The 11245-nt window shown below is 35.5% G+C and overlaps 1 protein-coding gene across 2 annotated transcripts; it reads left to right on the top strand.

Annotated features, from left to right (window-relative positions):
- Positions 1–3658: 3658 nt before the first annotated feature.
- Positions 3659–10498, top strand: LOC107598069 (clusterin-like). Of its 2 annotated transcripts, XM_016289322.1 has the most exons (9): positions 3665–3936; positions 6236–6366; positions 6447–6595; positions 7322–7492; positions 7577–7982; positions 9375–9515; positions 9662–9888; positions 9974–10149; positions 10230–10498. In XM_016289322.1, the coding sequence occupies exons 2-9, from the start codon at positions 6279–6281 to the stop codon at positions 10240–10242; spliced, it is 1371 nt and encodes a 456-aa protein (XP_016144808.1). In that variant the 5' UTR covers positions 3665–3936; positions 6236–6278; the 3' UTR covers positions 10243–10498. The 2 variants fall into 2 exon arrangements, with proteins under 2 accessions (XP_016144809.1, XP_016144808.1); XM_016289323.1 differs by lacking the exon at positions 10230–10498 and having other exon boundaries at positions 3659–3936; positions 9974–10153.
- The last annotated feature ends 747 nt before the right edge of the window (positions 10499–11245 follow it).

Genomic DNA, 11245 nt, shown 5'->3' with positions numbered 1-11245 from the left:
ATGTCTATTCAACAGGCTGTTATGCATATTTATGAAGATATACTGTTATACTTCATTTGATATGGGAGCAGCCATTCTGATTGTGCTCCCAGTCTCTGCATTTCACAGGAGTTACTGCCACCCAGAGGACAAAACTAAAGTTACTTAAAGAAAGAGTTCACCCAAAAATCTCAATTCTGTCGTTATTTGAATGATAAACTTTACATTTAAAAAGTAAGTAAACAGAGAAAAGGAGATTCCTATGGCAGGAGAACAAAAAAATGTTCTGGCAAAGGTAACGTTCCTGTAGATTTGAAACCCCTGTGTGAGCGCATTTAATACGCCAAGAAATAGGGTGGAATGTTTAATACTTTACAGCATGCTGCGAATGATATTGACAGAGGAGGACCACTTACCAGCATTGTTTTATGAGGTGAAATCTCCATTTGAGAGGGCAGGGGGGTCGACGGAGGCGATCAGGTCATATTTGCTGGATGTAAACGAAATATACATGTTCTGTTGCCAGTAAGAAAATGGAGTCACATAATTAAAGCCACAAGATATTCAAGATTAAGTCAATGTCCAAGACCCTTGACAGTTAAGGGGGTGCTTCTACTAAATACTGAGCAAAGGGTCTGAATACTTAGGACCATGTGATATTTCAGTTTTTCTTTTTTAATAAATCTGCAAAAATGTCAACAATTCTGTGTTTTTCTGTCAATATGGGGTGCTGTGTGTACATTGAGGAAAAAAAATTAACTTAAATGATTTTAGCAAATGGCTGCAATATAACAAAGAGTGAAAAATTTAAGGGGGTCTGAATACTTTCCGTACCCACTGTATATATACACACACACACATTTTTATTTTAGATTTTTTTATTTATTTATTTATTTTTACATATTCTGAAGAATATGTGAGTGTAAAAAGTCACCGCTGTGAATGATGGTATTGAGGTTGGTTGCAAAGCTGTTATTGTCCCAAGTGTAAATAATAATTCTGGTCTCTATATGACTTAGTTCCCTCCTTCTAAGTTATTGTTGGCCAGGTGAATCTTAAATTTGATTGTTTAGAAAAATAACACCTTTCTACAACATGCTGCATAATTTGTGTAGGATGAGATACTGCTGAAGATTCATGCTTACTGTATGGTTACAGGCTTGTTCAAATCATAAGTATAAACAATAATAGTAGTGATGCTTGCTTTAGGGAACACTATTAATTATTAATTTAAAATAAAAAAGAGAGCCAAAGAGTAAGCCCGAGTTTGTACTATTTAATATTTAATGAGTAGGATGACTTGACAACATTTTACAAATGCATGACATCAGAAAGAGGGTGTGGCTCTGCTGTTTGTGTGGATGTGTTATTTGCCCACATGCAGTGTTCCCTCTAATTTTTTTCTTGCTGAGCAAAACTTTTCTCTATTGGGCGAACATTACGGCCACCTGAGCAAAAACATTCTTTATACCAGACCTGTACAGTGTGCACACAAAAAAGTGTGTAACTTTTAACTTTAATGTGCTATTTGTATTTAATTTGACCCGTGACTAAATGATGTACATTTTAGGTTACCCGAGAAAACTTTTTTTTTTTACAGTATAATACACTGCCATTCAAAAGTTTGGGATCAATAATGTTTATTAAAGAAGTTTCTTATGCTCATCAAGGCTGTATCTATTTAATAAAAATACTGAATATTATTTCACAAAATAATATTGTGAAATATTATTGCAATTTAAAATAAAAGTTTTATATTTTAATATACTTTAAAATATAATTTATTCATATGAAGCAAAGCAATTTTCAGCATCATTACTCCAGTCTTCAGTGTCACATGATCCTTCACAAATCATTCTAATATGCTGATTTATAATCAATGTTGGAAACAGTTGTGTTGCTTAATTTTTTTTTTTTAGAATCTGTGATATTTTTCTGGATTCTTTGATAAATAAAATGTTAAAAAGAACAGTGTTTCTTCAAAATAGAAATTTTGTGTTACAATATACACTACTATTCATGGTCAGTTTAAAAAAGAAATTAATACTTTAATTCAGATAAAAATGGATAAAAAGTGATAGTAAAGACTTATATTTTTTAGAAAAGAGTTCTATTTTGAATAAATGCTGTTCCTTTTAACTTTTTATTAATCAAATAAAAAAGTATCACAGGTTCCAAAAGAACAAAAAAAAAAAAAACACTGATAATAAATCAGCATATTAGAAAGATTTCTGAAGGATCATGTGACACTGAAGACTGAAGTAATGATGCTGAAAATTAAGCTTTGCTTCACGGGAATAAATTATATTTTAAAGTATATTAAAATAGGAAACCAATATTAGAAATTGCAATAATGTTTCACAATATTTCCCCTGTATTTTCGATCAAATAAATACATCCTTGATGAGCATAAGAGACTCTATTAAAAAACAAGGTCAATTATTTATTAGGTTTATAATATAGGCCTAACATAATATAATATCAAAACAAACTGAAGCATTTAAACTGATAGAATAGAATAGAACAGAATAGAAAACACACCGAAGCATTTGAACCGAGATCTGTAAGTTAAATATTTAAAAAAAAAAGCTATATAGCCATCTAAACATCCCTATGAAGTACAGTTTGCACAATACACCTGTGTGTGACTGTAAATGTCTCCGAGTTTTGTTACCGTTCTGTGCTCATCATCTGCTATTTCCAGCACTTAATCAAGACACTCTTCTTTAATACATGACACTTTATTTCACCTCATTGCGTTGGCTCTCGATTTGAGCTATTTCGTCCGCAACCATTAAAATATTCGGATGCTACAGCGACTCATTTGGCACACATCATTAGTGTGCGGCCGTGCAGCTTAGAGGGAACATTGCCCACATGTCCAATGGGGGAAAATGTAGGTTTAGACATGCCATTTAGACACTGTGCAATATCTCACACATCTTATAAACATGCTTTGAATCACATTTGCTTAAATATCAGAATGTTATGAGCTGTGCTTTCCTGACATTTAGGTTCCTCCGTCTTTACGAAAAGCTACCTGACAAGCTATGACGTGATTAAAATGCAGTTTTCATCCACTACAAGAGTGATTTGTTGTCTTAATGTGTAATAAACAATTTTTCTTTTTTAAGGACTTTTTTCCCACCATGTAACACTTGTGGTATTTGCATGTCAAAAATCACTGGCCTTATTACCAAATCTCGGAACAGATTGATCATAGGCCTCATTTATCTGAGCTGATGCACCTCAGTTTTTGAGTGAACACTGCCAAAATAATCCACAAATAGTGCTCGTTTCATTCAGAAACTGAAGCTCAGATCAGTGAGGCCTATGACCGATCCGTTCCAAAACAAAATAAAAAAACCGACCTAACTGAAAGAATACAAGTCGGAAAAAAGATTGAATCCAATATTTGGTGACAATACAGCATAAAATGTGGCAGAATATAGCAAGAAATGTTTAAAAGTCCAGTCATTTTTGAATGGGAACACCAAATTAGGTTAAAGATTTTCAGCACAGCACAAGGGTTAAACTTGGGCTTGTATAACCTGCACGCTTGTTTATTTAGTTTCAGCGCCGTTATGAACTAATTCTACATGAGTCACTGAATTATTTACTGCACAGCTAAACTTTTAAACGTTGCAACTGTCTGATAGTAATGAATTCTCCACATACGGTCTTTGCCAGTAAATTTTAGAAGGCATATTTTCCGGTAAACCCCATGTTTAGGCAGTGCCTATTCAAGCACAATGACATGAGCGAGATGGTGCAATATTGCCCACTTCTGGTCAGAGGGAGCCACTGCTGTTGAGAATAACAGTTTCTGGAAAAGTCCAAAGCCACAGCCATTCTCATCCCGGGAATCACGTCGTCAACATCACCCAGCCTCCCAGTATAAAAACAAATCAGAGGTGGCACAGTCCATCTGCAAGGAAGATTAAGAATCCAAGCAGGGTGAGTACAGAGAGCATGTTACAAGGATGCTGACAATCTTGTTTATGTAAATATGGTTTTATAGATATTATTATTATATAATTGTGTATAGTATATACATTTATGTGAGATGTTATTTATATTCTGATTCCAGTGATGTAATACCTATTTGCTGTTTGACGTACTATACAATTGCATTTTAATTAATGCTGCGTTTATGCATTTTGCCAATAACCCACTACTGCATAAATGTAAACAAGATTCTGTTTGTACTTGGCATGGGACAGAATAACATATAATTTATGCTGTTTTTGAATTACAATCCATCCTCATGTGGTTAATGTCATCCAAAGAGTCTAACTGGGCTGTTTGCTGAATCGAGTTTGTCTGTGCCTTCCCTGGGCGAATTTGTATTGATTTTTTCATTGCAGAGAGGAATTTGTCTCACAGCCCCAAGTCAATGAGGGGAACTACGCCAGGTCAACTGCATTCAGGATGCATACTGTGCCCTAGCAAGATATCATTAAACAAACCAAATCCCCTCTCTCAGAGAAAGCCATCTGTGTGATACGCTTGGTTTCTTATAAACACCACATGCCAGAGATGTGTAACCTCATTCCAAAACAAATATCACAAGATTAGGCACAAGGACAAGATTAATTCAAACTAAAGCAAGAAGAAGATAAAATGGTATGCTTGCAACAAACAACATTTTTGAGGAACTTCAAGGTTAGGTTATGGAGAAAGCAAAAACCTGCAAGTTGCACACCATATTTTACAAAACAAAAAAGCAACTTTCCATGTGACTCAGTATTTCTGTCTGTTCACTGGCTCTTCCAACATTTGTGCATGTTTCTTATGTAACTAGGCTCCTGGCTTTAATTGGGCAGAGGCTAAAAAGAGGAAACTTGTCCTCATGACTGACTCAGCTTTTATGATGTTTACTAGACTCTGGTGTGAATTATGAACTCAACAGCAGCTGTTGACCACTGGTTTGTCTTTAGAAATAAAAAAAACAGGATTAAAAGTGCAGCGTTAATAAAAAAACGGTAATCGACTTGGGTCTCACACACATTTCTGCAAATTCACAAAATTGGGATTACGTTTTGTCAGAACGAACCTTGCAACAAACAACATTTTTGAGGAACTTCAAGGTTAGGTTATGGAGAAAGCAAAAACCTGCAAGTTGCACACCATATTTTACAAAACAAAAAAGCAACTTTCCATGTGACTCAGTATTTCTGTCTGTTCACTGGCTCTTCCAACATTTGTGCATGTTTCTTATGTAACTAGGCTCCTGGCTTTAATTGGGCAGAGGCTAAAAAGAGGAAACTTGTCCTCATGACTGACTCAGCTTTTATGATGTTTACTAGACTCTGGTGTGAATTATGAACTCAACAGCAGCTGTTGAGGACCACTGGTTTGTCTTTAGAAATAAAAAAAACAGGATTAAAAGTGCAGCGTTAATAAAAAAAACGGTAATCGACTTGGGTCTCACACACATTTCTGCAAATTCACAAAATTGGGATTACGTTTTGTCAGAACGAATTTGTGAAGGGGATTAGCTCTCAAATCCATGTAATCAGTGAAGGAAACATAAATGTTCGCAAGTTTGCTACACTTCTAATGATTTTGTTCTTCAAAGCTTTTTGGTTTGATACTGGTTAAAGGGATAGTTAACCCAAAAGTGAGTCATCATTTACTCATCCTCAGGGCGTTGCAAACCTGTATGACTTTCTTTCTTCTGCTCAACACAAAAGAAGATATTTTTTACCCAAAACAAAACTGGACCCCATTGACTTTAATGTATGGAGAAAAAAAAAGCAAAACCATTTTATTTTTTTAAATATCTTCTTTTGTGCTCCACAAATAGAAAAAAAAACCATTCAGGTTTGAAATTACATGAGGTTGAGTAAATAATAACAGAATTTTTATTTTCCAGTGAACTATCCTTTGAACATGTTGTAGCTGAACTATCTTAAGGGAGACAACATTTTTGACTATAATGTTACATAGCTGATACAGAATATGAAATGGTTTCAGGATGGTACAAAATGGCACAATACGTTTTTTTGGCCCTCTGTTCAGAAACATCAAGGTTGCAGAAAGACAAATACCACTATTTATATCAGACCTACTATATAAATAGACTCATTGCCCACATAGTCCAAGCGCGTCTCTCACAAACCACTTTGTTAAACGTGTGGGGTTTGCAGTTGTTTATGTTCATCATAAACTTGCTGAGTCACTTTCATCACAGCTTAATTAAAAAAAAGTTTCACTATTAACTGACCCACTTTTTCCTGACTTATGTTCATAGTGTTAAACCACTTCTGAAACCAGGACACTATCAACCACCAAAGATGAAGGTCTCATGGTCTCTGCTGGGACTTTCTCTTCTCTACCTCTCTGCGGAGTGTCTCTTACCACCAACTAAAGAGGAGCTCAACCGTAAGTGCATTTTATTTTTATGTGCAGACATGTTGTGCTCAATTAGGGACAGTAATGTAACCATTATTACTTATTGGCAGAGATCTCACTGCTTGGTGAAAAGTACCTGGATAAACAGATTGAAAATGCCATCACGGGGGTGAAGGAGATGAAGACTGTGATGGAGCGAACAGAAGAGGATCACAAGAGGTTCCGGTCTGAACTAGAGAAAACTAAGCAAAAAAAAGAGGTGAGATAGATAGATAGATAGATAGATAGATAATCTACATATATTAATATATTTCAAGTTGTATAAATTAACATTAAGTAATTTATTATGAATTAACAAAGAACAGTAGTATATTTATACATTTAATATGAACCTAGATCAATAAAAACTGAGAATAATTATGTATATCAATTACATAATCTACATATTTTAATACAATTAATGAACATATCAAGTAATATAAATTAACATCAAGTCATTTATCATGAATTAACAGTAATATATTTATAATTTAACATTAACCAAGAACTATAAAAACAGAATGATTATGTAGATCAATTATATAATCTACATATATTAATACATTTTTAACATTTCAAGTTGTATAACTTAAGAACATTAGGCAATTTATTTTGAATGAACAATTATGATTAATTACATAACCTACACATATTAATGCATTTTTAACTTTTAAAGTGTATAAATGAACATTAGGGTAAATTATTATGAATTTAATGTAATATAATTATATTGAAATATTAACCTAAATCAATAAATGCTGAGAAAAATGGTTCGTTATTACTTTATGACACCCATTGAGTTAACTAATGTTAACAAATTGAACTTTATTGTAAAGTGTACAATCTAATAAAATAACCTTCATAGATTTTTAAGTGTCTAAATATTTTCTGGGGCCCTTGCAGTTAATTGTTCTTTTTTTCTTTCTTGTACTATTCCATCAATAAGAATGCTCTGCTGGAGGCTCAGGAGATGGAGGAGAAGCTGAGTGAGCAACAGAGCATGTGTAATAAAACCATGCAGGCTCTGTGGGAGGAGTGCAAGCCCTGCTTGAGGAAAACTTGCGTTAAGTATTACTCACGCACCTGCAGCAGTGGAGCCGGCTTGGTGGGACGACAGGTGATACGTCTGCACAAACATCCCTGCAATTATCCTGACTTCATTCTGGCGTTTGCAACCATCCCTCTCTTTGTCTGTTTTTAGCTGGAGGAGGTTTTGAACAGGACCTCTCCCATTTCCATTTGGATAAACGGGCAGAACATCGAGACCCTTTTGGACGAGGACCAGCAGCAGACCAGACGCTTCCAGGACCTGGAGGAGCGGTATACAGAGGTTGCAGACGGAGTGGACAACATCTTCATGGACAGCATGAAGGTGTTTGACCACATGCGTTCCTTCCACCAGCCCAGCTTCTTCCCCAGTCCCTTCCGTATGCCCAGCATGTTCGATAGTCAGTCCAGCCGGGCCGCTCGTGTCTACAGGTCCCCTTTGCACAACCAAGATATCCACAGCTTCCACAGCATGTTCCGCCCCATGATGGACATGGCCAGAAACATGTTCAACTCATTCGGGCCCAACATGGGAAGTGATATGGATTTCCCTTCAGAAGGTAAATTTCAGGGTTTACAAGCCTGGATGTAACAACATGTACAAAGTTAAAAGTGTTGTAAGCAATATCCATCAAACTTAAAGGGACAGTCCACCCAAAAATGACATCATGTCGCTCCAAATCTGTATGACTTTCTTTCTTCTGTTGATCATAAAAGATATTTTGAAGAATGTTAAAACAGTTTAGGTTCCCATTGACTTCCACTGTTTCCCCCCCCCCCCAATAGAAGTCAATGGGAAACTAAACGGTTTAGTTACCAACATTCCTCAAAATAGTTTCTTTGGAGACAAATGCAAGAAAGAAAAGTCTGTCATCATTGTCGTTTCAATCCTGTATGCATTTTTTAAATATGATAAAAATTAATAATTCTATATTAATATATATTATTTATTAAAAAATATAAATATTAATTAAAAACTTACAATTTAAAAATCAAACTACTATTTTATATCATTCTTTTGTATTGTCATATTGCCATAGTAAAGAAAAAAATGTGTTTTCACATCATATATATGTTGTGAACGATATATAGATATAGATATATATATATACAGTGGGTACGGAAAGTATTCAGACCCCCTTAAATTTTTCACTCTTTGTTATATTGCAGCCATTTGCTAAAATCATTTAAGTTAATTTTTTTTCCTCATTAATGTACACACAGCACCCCATATTGACAGAAAAACACAGAATTGTTGACATTTTTGCAGATTTATTAAAAAAGAAAAACTGAAATATCACATGGTCCTAAGTATTCAGACCCTCTGCTGTGACACTCATATATTTAACTCAGGGGCTCTCCATTTCTTCTGATCATCCTTGAGATGATTCTACACCTTCATTTGAGTCCAGCTGTATTTGATTATACTGATTGGACTTGATAAGGAAAGCCACACACCTGTCTATATAAGACCTTACAGCTCACAGTGCATGTCAGAGCAAATGAGAATCATGAGGTCAAAGGAACTGCCTGAAGAGCTCAGAAACAGAATTGTGGCAAGGCACAGATCGGGCCAAGGTTACAAAAAAAATTCTGCTGCACTTAAGGTTCCCAAGAGCACAGTGGCCTCCATTCCTTAAATGGAAGACGTCTGGGATGACCAGAACCCTTCCTAGAGCTGGAAAAAAATAACTTAAATGATTTTAGCAAATGGCTGCAATATAACAAAGAGTGAAAAATTTAAGGGGGTCTGAATACTTTCCGTACCCACTGTATATATATATATATATATATATATATATATATATATAATTTTTTCACAACACACATTTTTTTCTTTATTATGACAATATGACATAATACACAATATTGATATAAAATAGTTGTTTGTTTTTTTACTTAGAGACTGCTTATACCCCAGATGCCTTTAATCTGTAAACCTGTATTCATAGATGGCAGAGTAAACGAGGATGTTATTATAACAAAACCATTTGGAAATGATAAGATGACCTGCAGAGAGATTCGACGCAATTCTGCCGGCTGCATTAAACTGAAGGATGAGTGTGAGAAATGTAAAGAGATCCAGCATATTGGTAAGTGCAATATTAAAATACAGTACATGTCTTAATTTTATGCTATATTACCCAGCATAGAACTTCAAATTTGGTCCCAATTTGGGATTTGTTTTCAATGAGAATTCCATGTTATATAACAATTAGAGCTTTGCTTTCTTCATCAGACTGCTCTGGAAAGAGGCCCCTGGAAGGCCCCCTGAAGGAGGAGCTGGAAAGGGCTCTTGCCAGGGCTGAGAGATTCACCCAGGAGTACAACAGCCTGCTAAAACGATTCGAAGAAGAGATGTTCAACACCTCTAGTGTGCTGGACCTGTTCAACAAGCAATTCGGTTGGGTGTCTTCTCTAGCTAGCCACACCAAAAATGAAGAAGGCTTCTTTAAAATACAGGCAGTAGGTGCTAAATATGTGATTCAGTACAAATACTGTAACTCCTTTCAGTATGTAGATCACTCAATTGGCAACATTTTATGTACAGGTGCTGTCAAAAGGCTCAGATAATGCAGAGACCCCAGGTGACACTAAAGTGTCAGTCAAACTGTTTGACGGGCCAGATAGGAGCTTCACAGTGCCAGGAGACATTCCTTGGAGCGACCCGAAATTCTCAGAGGTGGTGGCACAGGAGGCTTTGGATCGTTACAAACAGAACACTGTGTGAGTCTTAACTCTTTTCCTTTTTAATTAGCTAAAAATCTTATTAATGTGATTAAAAATGTATTCGTTTTCCTCTCCAGGGTCACAAACTAAACATTCTGGAGGGCCGGCACTTCTGGTGAAGAAAAGATATTCTCTGAGAAAACTGAATAGCACTTGAGAAGATCCTTATGAATTAGAAATACAATACTGAGAGATGTTGTACTTGTGTAGCTGGATATCTGTTGTCTAGAATTATTCCTGCCGTTTCATCCTGCTTAACATTCAGAGACCCTACAGAGATTATATAGAATTAGAGCTTATGAATTATAATCAATTGTCAAATACCAATAAAACACAAAATTCCACATTTTTCTCATCTCTTAATGAGCAAGACAATTTCACACTGCAGATTTCCAGACATATTTTGACAAAGGTAAAAGGTCACCTTCTATAACCTTTACTCACTTTCCTCCACTGGTGGAACTTCCAATCTCCATCCAAACAGCAGAAACCTTTAAAACAAGACTGAAGACACATCTCTTCTGAGAGCATGTAGAATAATTCATAGCCTTATATTAAATATTTCTGCACTGTTCTGCATTCACTTCTAATGGTAACAAGCAGGCCCATAACCAGCTATGAGGCCACCGAGGTCCGGACCTCGGTAAATTTGTCATGTTCAAAAATAAAATTTGTTCTTTGAATAACTCATTTGCTGTTAAACTCCTCATATGAATGCCTGAATGACATGTATAATTCAGTTTAGACAGTTTGCAAGAATGTTTAGCGTCCCTGGTATGAAAATGATCGCTGCGATACACTGGCGGAGTGAACGAGGCTTGAGAGAGTTGTGAGTGAGGGCGCGGGCGCAGATCCAGCAATGCACAGAATTGGATCCAGCTATTATAAGTGTTTTTCGACTTATCTTTTCCACTTAATTTAACACTTTAGAAATTTAATAAAGTAGGAATTTGCAGTTTAGAGTCAGCGATATCTTTATCTTAGCAAAAGATTGGAAATAATTTTGGTTTATTTTTTAGTTTGTTTTAGTATCAATATCTGGCAAAACTGCATCGCCGGGACTTAAACTGAAAGCAATCAAAAAAGCCCATGG

The sequence above is a fragment of the Sinocyclocheilus grahami genome, unplaced genomic scaffold (assembly GCF_001515645.1).
Source record: "Sinocyclocheilus grahami isolate Dianchi unplaced genomic scaffold, SAMN03320097.WGS_v1.1 scaffold244.1, whole genome shotgun sequence".
Lineage (NCBI taxonomy): Eukaryota > Metazoa > Chordata > Actinopteri > Cypriniformes > Cyprinidae > Sinocyclocheilus > Sinocyclocheilus grahami.
Note: the sequence above shows the minus strand (reverse complement) of the source record. Positions and strands in the feature narration are given on the sequence as shown.